At 40.3% G+C, this 23,122-nt stretch overlaps 1 protein-coding gene across 11 annotated transcripts in view; it reads right to left on the minus strand.

Moving 5' to 3' along the window:
• Positions 1-23,122, minus strand: part of enox2 (ecto-NOX disulfide-thiol exchanger 2) — a 186,741-nt gene that overhangs the window by 106,415 nt on the left and 57,204 nt on the right. Inside the window, exons 1-2 of one of the 11 annotated variants that reach the window (XM_080289677.1) lie at positions 1,274-1,394; positions 999-1,083 (exon numbers count right to left, since the gene is read on the minus strand). The exons of 8 other annotated variants lie outside the window; for them this stretch is intronic. Coding sequence is in view for 2 of the 3 variants with exons in the window: in XM_026146429.2 (XP_026002214.1) it covers positions 1,274-1,331 (58 nt within the window). In the remaining variant the exon portion in view is untranslated. Of the gene's footprint in view, positions 1-998; positions 1,084-1,273; positions 1,432-20,854; positions 21,307-23,122 lie in introns of those variants that run through there. 2 more of the 11 variants (XM_026146457.2, XM_026146429.2) reach the window with 2 other exon arrangements.

Consider the following 23,122-nt stretch of genomic DNA (forward strand, 5'->3'; position numbering starts at 1 on the left):
AGATACTAACCCCGTGTTTGCCTACTGGTGGTGGTCAGAGGGCCCGGTGGCGCCAGTGTCCGGCAGCCTCGCCTCTGTCAGTGCGCCCCAGGGCAGCTGTGGCTACAATGTAGCTTGCCATCGCCAGTGTGTGAATGTGTGTGTGAATGGGTGAATGACTGAATGTAGTGTGAAGCGCTTTGGGGTCCTTAGGGACTAGAAAAGCGCTATACAAATGCAGGCCATTTACCATTTACCATTACCAAGCCAGTTTGAGCAAAATCCACAATAATCCATAATGTTGGTATTTTAGCTACTAAACAATTTCTCAGGTTACTGGGCAGTTTTTGAATGTAGGGATTTGTCATTCACAACTTGAGATATGCTTATTCCTTAGGACTCCACATACCCCATAAATTACATTATTATCATGAACTTGATTACCATAAACCTTATAGTAATCAAGTTTAAATAGTGACACAACAGTCTATAGATCTCTAGGCTACAGAAGAAACTGTTGCTACCCACTGATGCTTGATCGGAGCTTTACTTTGTCAGATGTTTCTACTCATTGCTCATCTCCCTGGCCAACAAGTGGCTGGCATCTTTGCGCACAAGCCAAAACTTCTTTAAGAAATATTCCTTAAGTAGTTGTTGTAAAAACTGCCTGTAAATAAACCATGCTATCTGTTCATTTTCTCCCCAAGAGTATCAGCTCACCTTCCTTTCATGCACTTTGCAAATATAAAAACTTCACAACAAGTAAATCCTGTATTCTATGTAATTTAAGTTTACCAATGGAGAAAAAAATGAGAAAAAACTATTGAGAGTATCAGCTTCAAAAAGTCTGCTTCATAAACTGTTCATTGCCAAAAACATGTATACATGATTCAGTTACAGTGAGCTGTCTGCCACACTTTTTTCTTTCATATGTTGAGTCAGTCGCTCTGATTTTTCTAACAGTACTTATGGGAAATGTGTAAACAATGCAGCTGAGGTCCATGCTCCGTCACACTCACCAGTCACTTTATGAGCTGCAACTGAGAAATCTGGAGGAATCAAAGGCTCTGCTTTGTTTGGACTTTGTCATCATTTTTTTTAAAACTGTCAAAACAAACGTTGTAAATGTGGATTATTTAAGCATGATTGTTCACCATCTTAAACACCATGTACTTTCTTAATTTCTAATGCGAAACAAATAAATAAGATTTCATTGAAAATTTCAAATGAAAAACAAATACATTGTAGTTAGGCCCAGACTATGGGTGTGTTTTTGCTCTAAAGCTTGGCTTACCAGGATAATCGCCTATGCCTGCCGGCTTGCAGCCTCCACCATAAACTGCCGGGGGCATCACAGTCCTTGGCAGCAGCAGATTTGCATGCCTCGGAGACCTGCACAGCACCTACAGGGCGAGCAATGGCGACCCAAAGCCAACAATCAACTGACACCTTGTTCATGGACAACCAAAAGCAGACCAGGTGACAAGCTGCAAGCCAATCAATCAATCAGCTTTATTTGCCACATGCAGGTCGCCCTGCAGTGGAATGGACCCGCCCCCCGACCTTACACACACAACACAGACATCACATGGGGATACAGGTCGGAGATCGGTAACATTACAGAAAACCACTGAAATGTGCACGACAATGGGAAAGTACAAAGTACACCACTGACAGTCATTCTACAGGTTAATTACAGTAACTTTTCAGACTTTTACTTCTTATAGATGCCTTTGGCCAACAGGAGCTTTCGTCCCCTGATGTTAACTCAAGCTAAACTGCGAGTAGACGACAGTTCAGATTAATTAGTTTTATTCAGGTCCTCTTATACTATATTGCACTATATTTCACAAGTGTACCAAATAAGGTAGGTGGGAGTCTCTGCTGCACACAGACACAAACTTCCATGGCTCATCTCTAATTTCTCTTCTAATTCTGACCTAGTGCAGGAGGTGATTCATAAAAATGTTTCACAGCAGCCTTTAGAGCCTGGATAGCCTTCTGCTGACCTCTGAAGTCAGCTGTACATTCCCAGCTGTTTGCACATTCAAACCATCTCTCAGGGACCAGCTTGCTTTCGATAATTTGACGGATAAACTGAATGACAATATTGCAAATATCCTCCCAGTATTTTTCCTTTTTTGCAGTGGCTGAGCCTCCCTAATGAATAATACAGATATGGGACAGGAAATGACCTTTGCAGACAGTAAAAGCGATAGCCATAGAGGAAATCAGGCAAAGGCAATTAGGGGTTTATAGATCACATTTATGCAACTATAGATGAGGCAACGAAGCCTAACAGAGAGCCTGTCAACCACTATAATGAATAAAGATTCCCACTTCCATCTAAAACATACAGTGCATCCATTAACAAATCTAATACACTGAACATGTGCCTTAGATTATGTTAATGACAGTTAAAGTTACATAAAATAAAGCAGAAAACCCCTCCCCCTCAACTGGGAGACTTGATTTTAGCATTCATGCATATGTTATTTTGACATGTACCAACATCTGGCAAAAGCAGATCAAGGCACCTTGCCACACCTCAAAACTGCTCTGGAACAGCCTGCAGAAAAGCCCAAGGCACTGACCTCTTCTCCAAATTCCCCAGATCCCAATCTGATTAAGCATCCACGGGTTGTGGCGGAACAAGCCTGATCCACTGGGACCTCACCCAGGAAGGATCCTCTGGGTGCCTGAGCTGCTTTAGTGGCACAAAGCGGACTGAAAGAGTATTTAGCAGGTGGTTTAAATTTGTGATTAATACCTTTATTTTCATCAAAGATAAACTTGCCAGGCTGCCACAGAACATTACTCGTGTGCTGTGCAGAATGCATTATCATTGAAATAGAAGAGGAGAAGCCTGATTTTAACTGGAGTGATTCAGTGATTTCAGACTTTCAATCAATTGCAATCTCCTTCTCGATCAATAGAGGACTCGTGTAAGTGAAGAAGCAGTTGCACGGTTCTGTCTACACCCAGTACTGCGTTTTATTTTCTTTCCATCTCTGATGCTTTTCTGTGTAATTCATGAATTATACATATTTGACACCAAGATGAACCCAAGTAGCTTTCTTCTCAATACATTCAATATGGCATTGATGTAAAATCAATGTATTATCAATCAATCATATTAATAGGGCTGGGTTGTAGTTCTAATTCCATGCAGGCACAACTGTTTCTTTTTCTGCTTTTCTTTTAATTCAAAGTCACACGAACAACAATGTCTATCTTGGGATAAATATTTATCTGCCATGATGAGGAAGGTACTTTTCATCATACAAAATAATAGCCATACACTTAGACTATTACACTTTAACCCAATCAGAATTTTTATACACGGCACTACATGCACGGGATTTGAAGTAAATGGGTTCGATAGGTTTGTTTAGTTTATAAACAGGGCTGCTGAGAAGGATGTCAAACAAGAGATTACTGAGGGGAAATTAGCATTGCTTGTTTTTAATGTGGAACATTAAATTACCTCAGGCATTCAAACAGGTGCAGCCTAAACTTATTGGGAAGAAGGCTCTAGATTTTAAAACTTGAATAGTAAATGGATTTTAGGGGATAGACAAGATAATCTACTTATGCACCAATGATTTGTGGAAGAATTACAGACAGATTAGCAAAGACTTTTCATTATATAGAACCTGTCTTAGTGAAACCCCAACATGGACAGACCTCTAAATACCTCAAAGCCTCCTAATATCAACACCGTCCCAGAGCAGCCGTCCCAGAGCTATTTCTGGATTCTGATGGACTAGAGCTGAACTCTGTCTGCATAAGAACCAGTTCCATACCATTGGTCTGAATTCCTCAGAGGTCCACGCTAAGCATTAATAAATGCTGGCACTGAGAGACTTTAAGAAATATAATGATTTCAATGATATGTTATCATCTCACGGCACCTTGCGCTTCTCAATAAAGGTGATTTTCAGCAGGCTGCATTTTGTTGCCTGCTTTACATCTGTGAAAGGCAATTATCCCCAAGTCCGTGTTGCATTTGGCAACTACTAAAGATAACTTAAAAGTAGCGCATATGGTTTTATCAGGTCACTCCAGAATACACTGATGGCATCTGGAGTTTGCAGATGCATGATGAAGCCATCAATCTTCAACAGTGACTGACCAGCAACCGCAAGAGACACACAGCTTCTTTATTCCTGTCCTCTAGGTTCCCAATGATTTTTTCCCCTGTCCTGTCGGAGTCATGTAATGAATAGTGAAACTGACTCCCATCCAGCGGGAATCCCACAGGAATCCCATAATGCACAGGATCTCCCCCCAAAAATGTCAGCTTCTAATCTCCATACTGTTCTGTTTACCTTTAAGCAGCTCCTGGGGATTAAGTTCTCTGCTAGATCCACATTAATGAGAATTTGTGTGACACGTCACTCATACAGAGAAGCCCACTTCACCAGCGCTCCCCACCTTGTTCTCGCCCATGAATCCCCAATTCAAAATTAATTTGCAGTTAGAAAGGCATTTTCTCGAGTGCTGCTGAGGAGGCGTCTCTATCAGCCTGTTCTTTTGGTGGTGGTGTTAGCTAATGAGGGCCTGGTCAGGAAGCCAAAGCTGACAGCTCGGCTCTTTAAAAGCCTTTGTCAAAATATTGCTTCAGGGGAGACTTGAGCAGCTAGTTGCCCACAGGAACACTTCCACCATGGGCATAGCTCTTATTTCCTCACAGCTCTGTTTACCTGCAGGCTACATGTCCACCTCCTGTGCATCACAGGGCATACTCAGTCCAACATTTGTCAATAACAGGAAGTGAATACAGATTAAATGTGGAAATATCCAGGGACACAGAGACCAGCACTAAGTTAAATCTAAGTAATGAATGAAATAAAATTAAAGAAGTTTAAAAAAATGTTTTCCAATTCAGATTTTCAGTTTGTTTATCTTGTGCGCCTGCATGGCGACGCATGTATCTGAGTCATAGAAAAAATGTGTCACCTAATTACGACCATGAATAAACAAACAGAAATTAATATGACATCAAGTTGGGAAACAAATTTGCTCTCACAACATACACAAAACCACCACAGCCTTTAAAGACAATGCTCAGTAATATTTTAAATAGCTTTTACTGTGAACAAAAACTAAGATCAAAATCCATAAATATTTCTTTCTTAACTGATCGGCTATAGCCATCTTCAGTAACCAGACCTATTTGTGTTCACAACAACACATAAATGAGCAACACACCAATCTCATATACATGACTTACTTAAAATGCATATTAACCCGTAGCTGAAAATAGTCCAAGAAATGCATTACTTCTGAGTGATACTTGCTTCTCCCATCTCTGCTTTTTATTAGACTTTTAATTTATTGACAGTTAGAAATGCTGATACTGATCCATTTATCACTCCTTGTGTGGTGCTAATGAAAAGAATCAGAGTAAAGTAAGTAGAAGTTGCAGTTAAAGAAAGAAGAAACTAACTGAAAAAAACAGAACAGTTGGGATAAAGTTATCAAAATTTGCACCTAAATTGAAACTAAATACTAGCCCTAATACTATAGTACAGTAAATAAATAAATACTTTGACTTTGTACAAGTATTATTTCCTTCTTCGGTTGCAGATAAATATTTCAGAATCACTGCATTACCATCAAGATGTGGACAACATCTTGTCATATGGTGAGTTACTCTGATTCTCTCCCCTGGGAAGAACCAACTGGCTTGAGGCTGAGTGCCACAGTGAAGTCACAAACCATAGCTTTTAACATGTGCAATAAACTATAAATAAACTTTAAGCACTCCACTCATGATCCATATAATATGTGGGTAAAACAAACAACACTGATAAAGTCTGACACCAAAGATGAAGGAGAAGTCTTGGCTGAAAATATCCCCGTCTATGCCATGCTGCCACACTATCATTTGTCATTAGATGTCTGGACAGATACCAAGTCTCGATATCCTCGTCCACCAAAGCGATGACACCATGGCCAAGCTCTGAATAAAGAAACATGGAGTAAGTTGAGCAAACAAGATGAATCCCTTCCATTAACAGAAGGACTGTGGGCACTCCTGCCATTCCACCATTAATTATCTGGTCTTATGGGAAGATTAGGGTAGAGAAACTAAGCCAGCAGCCAGACTCCACTGAGTGGGCCTCCCCTGTTTAATTACCAAAACGGCACAAACAAATGAAGCCCCATAGATCTTGCAAGAGGATAGCACTGGAGGCTATGATTTGGCTGAGCCTGGCTCCACTCCTGTGTTTTCTTTGTTCTCTTCTGACTCTCTTTGTGCCATCTATCCATCCATCACTCATCAGAGCATGCAGACTGGAGACTGTAGTTGCACTGTTATTAATGGCTAAAATGATGACAGAGGAAAAAAGGAGAGAATACGGTGTGACAAGCGAGAGGGGGCAATGACAGACTATTTAAAACTATAAGAAAAATGTGCAAGTCGTTACCGAACTTCAGTTCCATCACGAAAATACTAAACAGTGGTCTTGCTCTTAGCAGACCCTCCTCACCCTTATACTTAAGAGCCCAAGAAATAATTAAACCTATTCCTAGACTCTAAACTTTGATCATTAGAAATTTTCACTGAACTTTTCTCAGTCTGGGACTAGGTTTAATCCACGCCTGTGAAACTTGTGGTATATATTTTACGCTTTATACACCTTTTTATTATTGTAGTATCCGTTAAGGTCAGCTGAAACTCTGGGTCAAGATCCAGAACATAATTTGTCTTCTTACTCTTGACAGACGCATTACATGAACTGACCTTTTCTTCAAGTATGGAATAAAACTTCAGTTCATTGGACAAAAATGACAAATTTTGCATTTTTTATTTTTATTACTTCTTTGCATTTAATTAACAATATATTGTTACAGTAACAAATAGTGAATAGAATTATTTGCTACATCCTCACACATAGTGACTTAATAGTCATTTTATTTCCATTCTGTAAATCTTCAATCTCTGAATGCAAACGCAAATAGGCGATTGACACGCTGTGCTCTCGATTCCAACAGTACACATTTCGATACAGACAGAGCAAACACACCAACAAAGCGCCCAAGTATGTGTGCGCAGTCACGCATTCAGCTGTCCTCACCATTCTTAGTGCTGACAACTTCATTCCAGCAGTGATTTGAAAGTGCAATTGTGTGTCGACTGGCAAGTAAAGATGAGCGCCGTGTCTCAAAGTTCCCGCAAACAATATTTTCTGTTTCTATGCAACAGAGTGTGACAAGAGTCGGACTCTGTAGTTTTCTCTGGTCCCCTCCCCAATCAGACCAGGAGTGACATGTTTAGCCGCATGTTCTCCTTAAATTGCTGGCTGTCTGAGTGGTGTCCCAGAAACGATGTGGGCTTCATAGATAATTGGCAAACCTTCTGGAGGAAACCTGGTCTTGTTAGGAGAGATGGCATCCATCCCACTTTGGATGGAGCAGCTCTCATTTCTAGAAATATGGACAAATTTATTAAACCCCCCAAAATATGACTATCCAGAGTTGGGACCAGGAAGCAGAGTTGCAGTCTTACATGCTTCTCTGCAGCTTCTCTCCTCCTGCTACCCCCCCAAAAACCCATCTCCATAGAGACTGTGTCAGCTTCCAAAAAGACAAAAAACAAACTAAAAACCAGCAACAAACAACTTAAACATAAACAATCACAAAGAAAGAACAATACAGTATCCACATCTGAACCAAAGAGTAAAACAGTGAAATGTGGATTATTAAATATTAGGTCTCTCTCCTCCAAGTCTCTGTTAGTACATGACTTAATAATTGATCAACAAATTGATTTACTCTGCCTTACAGAAACCTGGTTGCAGCAGGATGATTATGTTAGTTTAAATGAATCAACACCCCCGAGCCATTCTAACTACCAGAAATCTCGAAGCACAGGCCGAGGGGGCGGTGTGGCAGCAATTTTTCACACCAGCCTATTAATTAATGAAAGACCAAGACAGACTTTTAATTCATTTGAAAGCCTGATGCTTAACATTGTCCACCCCAGCTGTGAAACTCAGAAACCAGTCTTACTTGTTATCATCTATCGTCCACCTGGGCCTTACACAGAGTTTCTGTCTGATTTCTCAGACTTTATATCTAATTTAGTTCTGAGCTCAGATAAAATAATTATTGTGGGTGATTTTAACATCCATGTAGATGCTAAAAATGACAGCCTCAACATGGCATTTAATCTGTTATTAGACTCAATTGGTTTCTCTCAAAATGTAAAAGAACCCACCCACCACTTTAATCACACTCTAGATCTTGTTCTAACATATGGCATCGAACCTGAACATTTAACAGTGTTTCCTGAAAACCCTCTCCTGTCTGATCATTTCCTGATAACATTTACTTTTACAATAACTGATTACACAGCGGTGAAGAGTAGACTTTATCAAAGTAGATGTCTTTCTGAAAGCACTGTAACTAAGTTTAAGAATATAATCCACCCACTGTTATCATCTCCAATGCCCTGTACCAACACAGAGCAAAGCAGCTATCTGAACGCTACCCCAACAGAGGTCGATTATCTTGTTAATAATTTCACCTCCTCACTACGTACGACTCTGGATACTGTAGCTCCTGTGAAAACTAAGGCCTCAAATCAGAAGTACCTGACTCCGTGGTATAATTCTGAAACACGTAGCCTAAAGCAGATGACTCGTAAGCTGGAGAGGAAATGGCGTGTCACAAATCTAGAGGATCATCATTTAGCCTGGAGAAATAGTTTGCTGCTTTATAAGAAAGCCCTCCGCAAAGCCAGAACATCTTACTATTCATCACTGATTGAAGAAAATAAGAACAACCCCAGGTTTCTCTTCAGCACTGTAGCCAGGCTGACAAAAAGTCAGAGCTCTTTTGAGCCAACCATCCCTTTAACGTTAACTAGTAATGACTTCATGAACTTCTTCACAAATAAAATTTTTATCATTAGAGAAAAAATGACCAGTAATCATCCCACAGATGTAATATTATCTACAGCTACTCTTAGTACCATTGATATTAAGTTAGACTCTTTTTCTCCAATTGATCTTTCTGAGTTAACTTCAATAATTACTTCCTCCAAACCATCAACGTGTCTTTTAGACCCCATTCCTACAAAACTGCTCAAAGAAGTCCTGCCATTAATTAATTCTTCGATCTTAAATATGATCAACCTATCTCTAATAATCGGCTATGTACCACAGGCCTTCAAGCTGGCTGTAGTTAAACCTTTACTCAAAAAGCCATCTCTAGACCCAGCAGTCTTAGCTAATTATAGGCCAATCTCCAACCTTCCTTTCATATCAAAAATCCTTGAAAGAGTAGTTGTCAAACAGCTAACAGATCATCTGCAGAGGAATGGTTTATTTGAAGAGTTTCAGTCAGGTTTCAGAGCTCAGCACAGCACAGAAACAGCTTTAGTGAAGGTTACAAATGATCTTCTTATGGCCTCTGACAGTGGACTCATCTCTGTGCTTGTCCTGCTAGACCTCAGTGCAGCGTTCGATACTGTTGATCATAATATCCTATTAGAGCGATTAGAACATGCTGTAGGTATTACAGGTACTGCACTGCAGTGGTTTGTATCATATCTATCTAATAGACTCCAATTCGTGCATGTAAATGGAGAGTCCTCTTCACACACTGAGGTTAATTATGGAGTTCCACAGGGTTCAGTGCTAGGACCAATTCTGTTTACATTATACATGCTTCCCTTAGGCAGCATCATTAGAAGACATAGCATACATTTTCACTGCTATGCAGATGACACCCAGCTCTATCTGTCCATGAAGCCAGATAACACACACCAATTAGTTAAACTGCAGGAATGTCTTAAAGACATAAAGACCTGGATGGCCGCTAACTTTCTGCTTCTTAATTCAGATCAAACTGAGGTTATTGTACTCGGCCCTGAAAATCTTAGAAATATGGTATCTAATCAGATTCTTACTCTGGATGGCATTACCTTGGCCTCCAGTAACGCGGTGAGGAACCTTGGAGTCATTTTTGACCAGGACATGTCCTTCAACGCACATATTAAACAAATATGTAAGACTGCTTTCTTCCATTTGCGCAACATCTCTAAAATTAGAAATATCCTGTCTCAGAGTGACGCTGAAAAACTAGTTCATGCATTTATTACTTCCAGGCTGGACTACTGTAATTCATTATTATCAGGATGTCCAAAAAACTCACTGAAAAGCCTTCAGCTAATCCAAAATGCTGCAGCAAGAGTCCTGACAGGGACTAGAAAGAGAGAGCATATTTCTCCTGTTTTGGCTTCCCTTCATTGGCTTCCTGTTAAATCCAGAATTGAATTCAAAATCCTGCTCCTCACATACAAGGTCTTAAATAATCAGGCCCCATCTTATCTTAATGACCTTGTAGTACCATATCACCCTATTAGAGCGCTCCGCTCTCGCTCTGCAGGCCTACTTGTTGTTCCTAGAGTATTTAAAAGTAGAATGGGAGGGAGAGCCTTCAGTTTTCAGGCCCCTCTTCTGTGGAACCAGCTTCCAGTTTGGATTCGGGAGACAGACACTATCTCTACTTTTAAGATTAGGCTTAAAACTTTCCTTTTTTCTAAAGCATATAGTTAGGGCTGGACCAGGTGACCCTGAATCCTCCCTTTGTTATGCTGCAATAGATGTAGGCTGCCGGGGGATTCCCATGATGCATTGAGTTTTTCCTTTCCAGTCACCTTTCTCACTCACTATGTATTAATAGACCTCTCTGCATTGAATCATATCTGTTATTAACCTCTGTCTCTCTTCCACAGCATGTCTTTATCCTGTCTTCCTTCTCTCACCCCAACCGGTCGCAGCAGATGGCCGCCCCTCCCTGAGCCTGGTTCTGCCGGAGGTTTCTTCCTGTTAAAAGGGAGTTTTTCCTTCCCACTGTCGCCAAAGTGCTTGCTCATAGGGGGTCATATGATTGTTGGGTTTTTCTCTGTATCTATGAAGCGCCTTGAGGCGACTTTTGTTGTGATTTGGCGCTATATAAATAAAATTGAATTGAATTGAATTGAAGCATGACAGTTTGCAACAGTGAAATAACCACAAAATAATGTGAAATTCTGAGTAGGAATAGTAAAGGAGAGTCAAAACATTGTAATGTCAAAGTTAACATGTCACTAACACAAAATATACTTTAGTACTAATGTACTTACAAAAGTAAGCGTTTTTTAACTGTATCATCCTTCAGAGATTAGACTTCAACACTTTTCCTTAATTAACTAGAGCTGGACAAGTTTTTCTACACTGCAGAATTACTGTCATTATATTACATTCTGAACAGTCCAATCAAGATTAGACTGAAGTGAGGGACTTGACAAGCTCTTCTGCATAATGTATGACTCCTGCATGTACAATTCAAGAAGGTACTACGTGGGCGCTCTGGACAAAACTAGATACAGTATGAAATCAAAGCCAGAGACTTTTACTGTTTCATGCTTTTGCTTTTTAGGACTTTACATTCTTTAAATCTGGAAAAATCAATCCATTAAGGTAGCACATCACAATCAACTCATAAGGATGCAAAAATCTTTCTGAGGGGACTCAATCGAAAGATAGATTGTTGGTTACGTTGACAATGTTTTCCATTATCATCTTCCTCAGTCTAACCAGTGATTGCTTGGAGCGACATAATCGCTCCCGACATCTCCCAGTGACACCTACTTGTGACTGATTCAAGTTCATCTGATGACACATCTTCGACATTTCTTTATCAAACTAAAACGCTCCATTGGACTTCAACAGGGAAATTTATCATTCTGCTGTCAGCAAATTCTTCCTGTATAGGCAGTTCAGGCTTATACTCAAAACACATGCTGTTGATTTATTGACATGACATACTAGACATTTCAAAATACAATACATCAAAATGCTTTAAAAAAAAAAAGACGCAGTGATAAATTGCACAAACTCCTGCTAAATAATTAGAAGCAGAGTGATCCACTGCAGTGTACATAAGGAGTCATTTCTACTTCAAGTAATTATGGGCTTGCACATAAGATTATAAATATTCTTAGCCTGGAGTTGTTTCTTGAAAAATGCAGTGAGCTCAGGAGAAAGCCATCTTTTCACCATAGCCTACAGGATATTCTTCCCCTTTTGATACCTTAGAGAACGGGTAACCTAATACCTAATATCCAGGAGGTTACAATAAGCCCAGAAAATGCTGCGGGACCCCTGGTTTGCCTGGTGATGGTGCTAAGCTGAGCTGCACTGAGCCTCAACGAGTTACCCTTGGAGCCTGGTCCAATTTTCTCTCAGTGCAGCTTCGGTCCACAGACCACACTAACAAGCTAAAGCTTCAACGCTCGTCAAAAAGGGAAGCATTTGGGTGCTCACTAGAGGCCAGAAAAAATACAGGCTATCGGTGCAACCCTCAAGATGGACACAATAATTAATCTTCATATCGATCCACCTCTTCGACTTCTGTTGGGACAGGCACAGAAAGCATGACTGAGAACCTGCTGTATGTTTTAGCTTTCTGAGAGGAAGGCAGGGAAAAGATTCTTCTTAGCTATTCCTCACACCCAGTTTCAAACATATACACACACTTTATCATCAGCCACCCTGTTGCATTAGATACATTTGACTTTGCCTTCAAGGAAAGCAAAACGAAAAAGGAGGAGAAGCTGATGTTTGAAGAAATAAAGCACAACGAGGGGCAGGATAAAAGGAAAATACTACAAGAAGGCAGTAAGAAGGACAATTTCAATCAAAGAAAACGGGACACAAAGAAGCCATGAATCATATTTTGGTCCATTTCAATAAGCTATATAAAAAGCTATAATATTTAACAGGATTTCTTTTGGAAGAGCTGTTTTAGGAGCCACCCTGAAGCGAGGTTCAGATGGTCGTCCATTCACCACCTTCTTGTTCCTACCAAGCCTCCTCTGACAAACTGCCTACCAGCTTCTGACATATGAGCCATAAAGTCCAATGCCACCATAAACCTAGAGCCATGGTGATTTGTGAATTCAATTACCTCTCTGTCTGTAATGGCTGTATTCAGTGCCCTGCTGTTAAGTCAGCTGTTGTCAGCATATGTCCGAAAGGTCACAGCTTCCACTTCGAACACCACTAAGCATCTAGGAATGATTATGTTAATTAATTTTTGAATTTACATCAGCAAACAACGCTATATGAACTGTGCAAAGCCAAAAAGAGAAACAACTATCGATTTCTGGGACTGACAGAAAACAATCAACAAGTATTTAAAGATGTGTAGACATATCAAGCTACATTTCCTTAAAGCCAACATATTCCTGCTTTTGGATATTCCTTAAAAGTCTTTATCAACATTTGAATCAAATAAAAATTGTCCATCAAGCATCAATGAAGACACTGGTATCGACTTCTTTCATGTCTTAAATGTCTGACTGAAACAGCAGTTTCATGGGCAATCCTGAGGATTTATGACTTCACACAGAAGCTTTTCAGTCCTTGGACCTTTATCTAACAACTCTCACCTCATATCAACACCAATATTGCTCTCAAATCAAGCATTGAAATTGGCAATTTTTCTCCCTTATTAAAAAACCCCTATATTCCAGAGGTAACAGAGATGGGGTATGGCACACAGCAAAGATCTATGCTTACACTTAAAGCTGGCACTGAAAGCAGCTCCAGCTCTCTCCATCTCATCTGGATAGCCAAAACAAAACATACCTTGCTGCAGATGTACCGTATTAATATAAACCATTTTGCTTGGTATGTGCTTCGGTTACACTCCATTTGCTCATTTTTCCAGCATTCACTAAAACGCCTTTCATGAGAAGCATGAAAACTCAAAGAACAGGTGCAGTGGCAATTCACATGGCTCAAGCTGAACTGCTGAGTCCCCTTTTTCACATTATCACAAGAATGTTTGTTGACACTTTGCCAGTGTGGTAACGGGTGTAATCTGAGCCTTAACCACACTAGAGGTGCTTTCTTAAATCGGGCTAATGAACAGCAGCAATGTCACTGTGTTTTTACAGAAAACGAGAATGATGTTGGAGTGAGAGATCAAATTTGGGACTCCTTATAGAGGACCTTTGTCCATACTCTGGATTATTTTTCTGTATGTTTGTTTCTTTAACTCTTCAGAAATAACAAGAACTCTACCAGAGTAACGCTGACTCTTTACCTTAACGATATCCTGACCAACTCTGCTTACGTGGATTACATATGCAATGTCATGAGCATTTATTTAACTTATTTAACCTGCAACATGTTGCATCAAATGATAAACTGTTGAGATTTTGGATATTTATTTCCCTAAAAACCAAAGTAAAAGGCCAGTAAAGGGTCTAATTGTGAACTTAATCCATCTATGTGCGCGTCCTGAATTTAACTCACACCAGTCATGTCGCTGACGTTCTTAGGTTCAACCAAATGCTGACCTCAACTGTCATTCCAATGTTCCAAAATAGATGGAGCTATAATTTAAAGAACCCAACTGGAAACTAAACCACATTCCTGGGTATAAAAAAAAGAAAAAAGAAAGAAAGATATTACACTGGTGTTGTATCATCCTGCCATAAATGCTGACCTTTCATAAAAAAGAAAAAAGCTACAGAACTAATATTGGCCAGTAAGATGTGCTGAGTACAGAAAAAAAAAAACCTTGCATTTATCCAGCAGCGGGGGTCTGACTCTAGCCAGACTCAGTGCAGTAAACATGCAAGTACAGGGCTTCCTTTGAGCTCAAGCACCCGACTTTTCAGCTGGTCTAGTTCCATTTCAGATAGGGTTTCCCCCCCTCTCTTCTCTGGTGCTATGAAAAGGTTCTACACAGTGGGGACCTTTGAGTAAGTGTTTGTTGATTCAAAATGGAAAGAAACACCCCAAAGAAAAATTCACCACAGAAATGTCTCTTGCAAATGGAAAATTCCAGGGTTACCCCAAGTCTTTCAACTTGATTTCCACACAGGGTAAAGGCATCATGTAAACATGGCTTAGAATATAAAGTTAGCGAGTCTTTCATAGCCATTCTATCATTCCATAAAAACGCAGTTATTACTTGTAGAGCTTCACCAACAAGCAAAATGCCCCTAAAAGACAGAATACAGAGAACCTCGGCTACCCTATTAATAATGCATTCTTGGATCCATTCTGGTACCATTTTGTTTTCAAGCTCCTTCCCCCCCTTAAGCCAATTCTTCTTCCCAAAGTAAGAGCCATATAAATCCAAGCTCTCAGTCTCTATTACAGTAGAGTGATGGCTGCTTTCCAGACAAGCAATCTCTGGACACCCCTGTTCTTTGGTCCAAACTGCTGAACCATGGTCTAAGCTATGGGGGAAATGTTAAACATATCGATGCTGTGAAGGACAGATTTTGGCCAAGAGGGTCAGCTCCTATACAACTGATTCACAGGACAGAAGCAAAAGGGACATAAATACCATGCAACTTATTTTAATACATTTTGTCTCCTCCCAAATGAATCCACAGTATATGCAATACATTATTCTTACATTCAAAGAAAAACAAATCCAAATAAAATGGAACTGTGATATAGAAGTTACATTTAGTGGCTTGATTTATCGTACAATTGTAAGGGAGATGATTTATTGTAATACCATCTCTGAAGCAGCAGTGGGCACAATTAACTTCCAGGATGTACAACATTTGTGTCCTACATCCCTCTGGTGATCCATCATGGTATACATTTTGCTACTTTGAAGTATTTTGGGGTTTTTTTTGGCCCTGCTTGATACAGCACAAATACCTTAAAAATAAATACTAAGGATTATTATCCAAGAAGTACCACATTACCAGGTACAACCATTTCAGTCAGAGTTGTCTTTTCTTATCTTCCATTACTATGAAATGATACATCCCAAAAGAGCTATCATTATTTGTCTTGTACCCAAAACGATTTTCCTCATGGACATGTCATGCTAATGACAAGTTCCATGCTAATGTGTAAAATAAATCAGCTTGAAATCCGAGACTCACTAGATGATCACCAGCCCAGGCAGAGCATCAGCCATTTCCAGTCCCTGACCAGTGAGTCAGTGAATCTATATAAACAACTTTTTGTGTATTTGTTAGGATGCTGCTGCCTAATGTTGTAAAGGCTTAACCGGTCAATTATAACTGGTGTGTGCACCTTAGTTCAGCTGTCCCCAACCCACGGACCAAAGACCAGTACCTGTCCGTGAGTTGTTCGGTACTGGTCCTCGAGAGTGAAATTTATGGTTTTCAGGGTATTTCATCTTTATTTTGTTATGATTTTATTGTTAACTCTGTTTCTCTGGGTCTTTTCCCGTGTGTTATGAATAAATCATCTTTTTTGGTAGCGGTACTGGTTTTATTTTGTTGTATTTAACCGCAACACCTTAAAATATCCAACAAAATATTGTTGGACATAAACCGGTCCGTGGCGCAAAAAAAGTTGGGGACCGCTACCTTAGTTCACAAAGCTAATGCCGAGGTCCACAAACCAAAGGTTGGCCAATTAGTTCTTATAAGCAACACATATAACATATAAAAGTTAGGAACAATATAAATTTAACTTGAGTTACGTTGTCTGTTATTAATCACCGTTCCATATCTGCCATGTTTAAATCTCTTGGAATTTATCTTTCAGTGCATAATCTTTTGACCAGACCTTTGTTAATCCTACTGCTTTCTTCCCCCTTTATGCAGGCCATGTCAGTTCAAATAGTATTGGTTTGAAGGGTCTGAACTGATTCGGCACAAGTGAAAGTGTGTTTACATTTAAGAGCGAGCCATTGTGAAATATGGGTGCACATGAACATTATTTGAGTGACAGGATCCAATCTCTTTGTTAAATTTTGGCTTAGCCTACCAAAACTCCCATGGGATTGCAAATTACACAGAATTTTTGAACCACTGCAGAAGACGTAAGTGTTCAGTATAGGTTTTTTGAGAGAAGTCATGAAAATGTAGAAAAGTTGTACAGCATCTCCCTGGTGAACAGAATAATCCAGCTTCTTCAAACCACTACTCTCTTGTCTTCTGCTCAAAGGGACTGTCAGCTGGGTTTAAATCAGCAGCACTGCAGCCACAATCCCATCTCACAAACTTTAAATGTAGAATAAGTCTGATGGCTCACTTCATCTTTCATGTAGCTCCTGAACTTGCTGTTGCAAAGTCCTTACCTCCAATTTCAAGGTTCTCTGCGTGGCTGCTTATCTTGAAAGTGATTAGTAATGAAGAGCTCTGTCGGTGATAGCATTGGAGCCCCCGAGTTGGTTGCCTTCAGGCTGCCAAGCTCTCTTAGCTACTCAATACCAGATGGCAGGTTGAACTGCGGCTGCTGCCAACATTGCTGATCCTCACAGGAAACTTCCACAAGCTAATATACATTTCTTTAACCTGAACAGATTTTTAGCTTCACTTTAGCACTTCTGTTGTAATTCAGAGGCTGAACACTTAGACTAAGTTAAGTAGGATTCCTGGAGGGCACATACAAGTGAGCATTAGACACAGGAATTAGCAACATTCATTACACTACAGTAGGCTGCTACAGAGATTTAGGACCAGCAGTGAGGCGAACAATCAAGCCACCACACCAACAGCCTTAAACATCAGACTAACAGATGGTGCAGGAGTGATAGCACCGAATGAAAGGAAATAACTTGACAAAAGTAGCCAACCACCTTGTAAAAGGTGATATACATCATTTTCCTATTGGGAGCTTTGTAATGTGTTTCTAATGAATGGCTCTTGTTGTTTCAAGACAGAAAGTTAAGGATGAAACACTGTTATCCACAAATAAGGTTTATGGAAAACTTCTATGCATTTCTGCACTCTAAAACTTACCAATTAGTTTTAGTTATCAGTTGTCACAAGTAGCAGTATAACCCCAGGAAACAACAGCTGTTTAGAAAAACACCTAGGGTTAGTTAGGTCTCTCTAGATCATCCATATTTTTCACTCTTTAGATAAATGCAACAACGCCATCTACTAGTATTGGTAAATGGGAATCTTTGGGGGAGGAAAAAGTAGGCGCTTTTATAGATCTGTAAGCCAAACACATGACTACGTTTAGGGAGAGAAGGATTTAAACAGCTAGTGCAGCTGCATTTCTTGTAGTGTACTAAGGGAACATCAGGACATCCTTTAAGAGAAAACCCTTGAAATTCTGGCTGAAAATGAAACCAGTTGTTTCACTTTGACATGAGCATATCAAGGTCAAAATTCTGCACACACTTTTTTTGGCCATAATGACAAAACACACACTACCATAATCTCACTGGTCAAAATCTAATAGCAGCCCCTGGCAAAATTTGAACAGTACAAATCTTAAAAACTTACTGATAATTCTGTGAGGTAAAATGGTAACATTTCTCTCTATATATAAAAAGCCAGAATTCTAAACTATAAAGTTGCCAGCTTTACTTTTATTTATTCGATTTTTGACTGGATGCACACTACAGTGATACAGAGTACATGAAGTAGATAATACTGGATCCCAGTGAGGTTTTTCACCCAGTTCTACAAAATCCATAGATTCTTACCAATGAGTTAAAATGTTTTAGCCATATTAATAATGCCAGTACAAGCAGCACTACCCAGACTAGCTAGATTTGCCCAACAGACACCACCAAACACTTTACCAAAGCTTCTGAAGTGGAACTCACACTTTTTGAGTGCACAGCTCTCCTCATCAGTAATATGAAGAGCTTCCTACCTGTCTGTCAGTGCAACTCGGAGCAGTCAGGTGACAGAAGTCCAATGGGCCGGCTGAGTCAGGAAATGACTCTCTGAGATTATCGCATGAGTGGATGAAACTGAAGCCAACTGCTTTTCCATTTTAAACTGATATGCTCGTGATTGCCACAAACACTTCTTTCTGTGACACAAAAATTAATAAACTAGCAGGTCTCCAGTCAGCTGGCTTACTTTTCCAGGCCCAGCACACCTTAAATATAACAACAGAGTTTCTTAATAGTCCTGTGTAGTTATTATGGTATTTATCTTAGTTTCCCTTTTTTCACTTATAAGGCATGCGATTTGACTTTGAATTGCTAAGGCACAGAGAGAGCATCCTATGTGATGTCTACGTTTTAACTTACTAAACACAGAGCAATTTATGACGAGACCAAGTAAATTCCTGCTTAGTCAGGCTGTCACTGAAGTCGTTTTATTCACTATATCAAACATTTCCCAATCGTATAAGTCATATTTTTTCTTTTTCCCCGTCTTTTGTCACATTTTTCTCTCCGTCAGCCAGCACTGCTATAAGAGCTCCACTTAGAAACTGCAAATTGTCATGCAGCAACCAATTAAAATTTAAGAGTTTCCAAAGTTGCTAAATCTCCTGGCATTATACAGCAGTCCACTTTGTATTCAGTCTTAATTTGTTCTGCAGCACTATCATCCAATGCCAAAGAGAGCTGAAATATTTAAGCTGCTTCTCAAGCACTCTATGTACAACCTATAAATCCGGTCTCTCTGACAGATCTAGGGAGCAAAGTGCCTCCCCTCCCTCACGCCATTAAAGGCAATCTAAAGATGCTCTGCCAGTTGATCAGAGAGTACTAAAGCAGTGTGGAGGTAAATGGCTGTCACAAGGCCTGATGGACCTATTCTCTCCCAGTGGTCATAGGGAGGTACTCGACCTCCATCCACTCAATTTGATTCAAGGCATGTTTGTGCCTCTGGAAGGGGAGGAAATAGGAGAAGGGAACCGATCCTGTCTGTCTGTGCAAGATAAAAGAGAGTATGACGGAAAAATGAAACCCTCTAATTCACTGGACAAGAGCACTAGCCTCTGCCCCCCCTGAATCATTTGTTTTATTAGACTTATGTTTTTTTTCATCACTGCATAGTGACATAAAATAACCACACAAAAAAACCACCCCAAAACATTTAAAAGATGTTTAAATAAAGGATTTCAGATTGATGGTTGCTCTTCACAGGTGTGCCAACTTTGCTTTACTCCTGCATATACAGTGGGCAACAGGAAACCGCTTTGTTTAGTCACTACGCTCACTGCATTCGGAAATACGGCAAATTAATGACACGAGACTAATCTTTGAGACAAGTCATTGCTCAAGAAAATTAAGATTAGAACACTCAACAACAACAACAACAACAAAGCTGTGGGACATCTGTGGCAAATTTACCCTGACTATAAACAGAGGGCTGGCAGAATAACGCAGAGTAAGCAGGTTAATGTGAGAGTTCAAACAACATCGCTGCTTAATTAGATCCTGTGAGCCCAGAGAAAATGTCCCATTTCAAACAGAGCTTATGTGTCGCGGGGATTCCGGGAATAAATGACACGGAAATCCTAATTGTTGGACGTCGCAGCAAAGAAACCAAACAACTTGCTTACCCTGCGAGATAGGCCCATCCAGTATAATGTCTCACCAGGCTCGGTGATGCTGCCCAAACACAACAGAAACCGGACTGAATGGCATGTGAAAATATGCGATATTCAACAGCAGTGATCCGGCGTCAGCGTGGATTCAACCCATTCTGAAAACTTCCATCAATAAAAAAGCATATCTGGTTAGTCCAGATTAGAGCTACGACTCCGTTACAGGGATAACTGTAACATCCGCACGGGGAAATACTGCAGGTCATTTCTCATTATAAAGCTCACCCGTTGTACATCAAATGCTCAGACACGCGAAAAAAACAACGCTGCCACAGTGGAGACGGGCAGCACGGCTCTTCTATTGCGGTTTCAAAAGCTGGTACACGCCCGACAATTAGAGACTAAACACAGCTAGGAAATCTCCAAGCCTGCTTTTATAACTTCCATCAAATAACGCAGATGAGCGACAAAATGTGGCAAAACGTGCGCTAACTGCCGTGCGCCAATACACTGTACTGTAGCCTGCAGCAGAATAAGTAGATGGGGAGAAATAAATAACATCTCTGCTGTTAATATAACCGGGAGTAGAATAAAACTTGACGCGTGTATACCTGTGTACTGCAAGAGAAACATTGTCCACAGAAGGCGGTGTGCGGTTCCCGTCGGTCCTGTGCTGTAGGACGAAGTGTATGAAGTGGAGGAAAAATCCTTGAATGGAGACGGGGCTTGTTCCTCAGTCAGTCCGCTCCGCTCGGCAGACTGGACTGCAATGAGAGCAGCTAGTCGAAGCGGGACCTTTTAGCTACGGCAGGCGAGCCCGCCCTCACGACGCGCCCGGCTGGTGACTGAAGGGGAACACTACAGTTCGCCTCCGACACACGCAGCGTGCAGGCGAACTGTTCAGGTTGAGAGCGTGTCCGTGGGAGCTAGCGTCTCTGGCAAAACTCCCGCTATTCACCGTGCTATAAAGCCGAGCCCGAGCTATGATGGGCTGTCAAGAGATGATGATGTTTTCACGGAGAGCTGAAGCCGAACTACCCCCCCTACGGCAAGTCACTCAAAGCGAACAAGAGAAATCACTAACACGCACCGGCTGCTGAGCTGAATGCCAGATAGACAAGATGCACATTTCCAACTTTGCATTTAAAAATCTCCTAAAGGTTCACCCAAGCAATGCATGCGCATGAAAGCCAGGTAATCTGTCCCAAACTTTTGACAGCTGTGCTTTGAAGAAGGTGTCATTCTGCAGCTTGCCGGTTGGAGGAGGAGAAGCATAGAGATTACCGTTCCAGGGCCATACTTAGCACGCAGACTGGGTGAGAAGCATCTCTTCCATTGCTGAAGCTGCAGATAATCTCTATGATTTAAAATAAATACATTAAGAGAGCACTCGTCCAACTAGTAAGTGATTATGCTCTTATTAAAAATGTGCAGGTTTCCACTTGCTACTATAATCTCTGTAAGAGATTTTCAGCAAATCTGTGATCGTGAGTAATTACACATATATAGTTTCTTTACTTCTACAGCCAGTCAGGTTTCTAAGGTTTCTCTGCGTCTCCATGATGGTTTCAGGAAAAAAGTGCATTTCACTGAAATGCTTCTGAAGATATGAAAAATAGTCTACATCTCTTTAATAAAGTAAAAAATGTCTCCACCTGTGTGTGTGCTTGTGTGTGTTTGTGAACAACCCCACTGAGGACTAGACTTTATTTAAAATTTCTACATTTCCTGGCTTTTATATAGCCCTGAATATCTCTGGATAAATACAGACCCCTTTTAGAACCAATTTGTTATTACATAATTTATATATCATGCAAAGAGCTGTAAATATCCAACATGCACACCTGAAGTCCCCATTTACAAAATTATTATTATTATTATCATCATTATTATTATGGGCTGATAGGGGGACAGCCTATTATTACGCCTATGTATCATCATAACAGACTACAAATGTTTACAGATGTTCACTAAATACAAATCTGTAATAATTAACCAATTAGTCTAAAAGTAGGCTTTGTTAGCCACACAATCTGTGCTGCTAGCTACTGTTAATTTTACTGCACAATTTAAGACCACTTAAATTGATAATCTGATTGGCTCAAAAGTGCATGTGCGTGTTATTTTCTACTCAGTATTTAACTGCCATTTTATATGATCAAACAGCCACATGAATGCCCATTCTATGAAGTTTAGTTTTTAACATCAAAAAAGATGTTGTCTCTATTCACCATCTATTTGTTTGTCACTTTGCTTCTTTGTCTGGGCCTCTGAACTGTCACAATAATCATCCTTCTACCCTTCCAATATGAGCAATATAAGGCTGCCGAACAGCTGATTAGTTCACTTAAGTCTTATGTTTGGAGTATTATGGGCTCAGTGGCAGTAGCAGTCTGTTGGTCATCTACCTGCAGAGATCACCTGTTGTCAGATGGGGGCAGTGTTAAAAATATGCGCTACAACCGTTCTGCAGGTGCTGTTATTGGTCCATCGTCAGCCAGCTGCCGAGAAAAGTGAAGTTCTAACATACAAAGAGCTGAAGCTGCAGTCACTGTCTGTATGTTTCATACTGTAATTTTTCATCTTTGATGCGTTTGTTTGTTTTTTTCAAAAGCTGTCTCTGGCTTCCCTTTCAGTTGGGTTGCTTATTTATAAGGGGACATTTTCAACCAAATAGACACAACTGCGCTAACACAAATTTGATTTGATTCCTGCATTTTGTCATTGCTTGCAAGACAGGCAAGTGATGACAACATAGAGCCATCTGAATGGAGTTAAAACAACAGCTATGTGTGATCTGGAAGTCTACTAGATCTTTCAATTTTAACCCAATTTTGACTTGTGGGATACTGAAGTCTTTTAAACATCTAAGTAACAGA

Source organism: Astatotilapia calliptera, chromosome 2, assembly GCF_964374335.1.
Source record: "Astatotilapia calliptera chromosome 2, fAstCal68.1, whole genome shotgun sequence".
NCBI lineage: Eukaryota > Metazoa > Chordata > Actinopteri > Cichliformes > Cichlidae > Astatotilapia > Astatotilapia calliptera.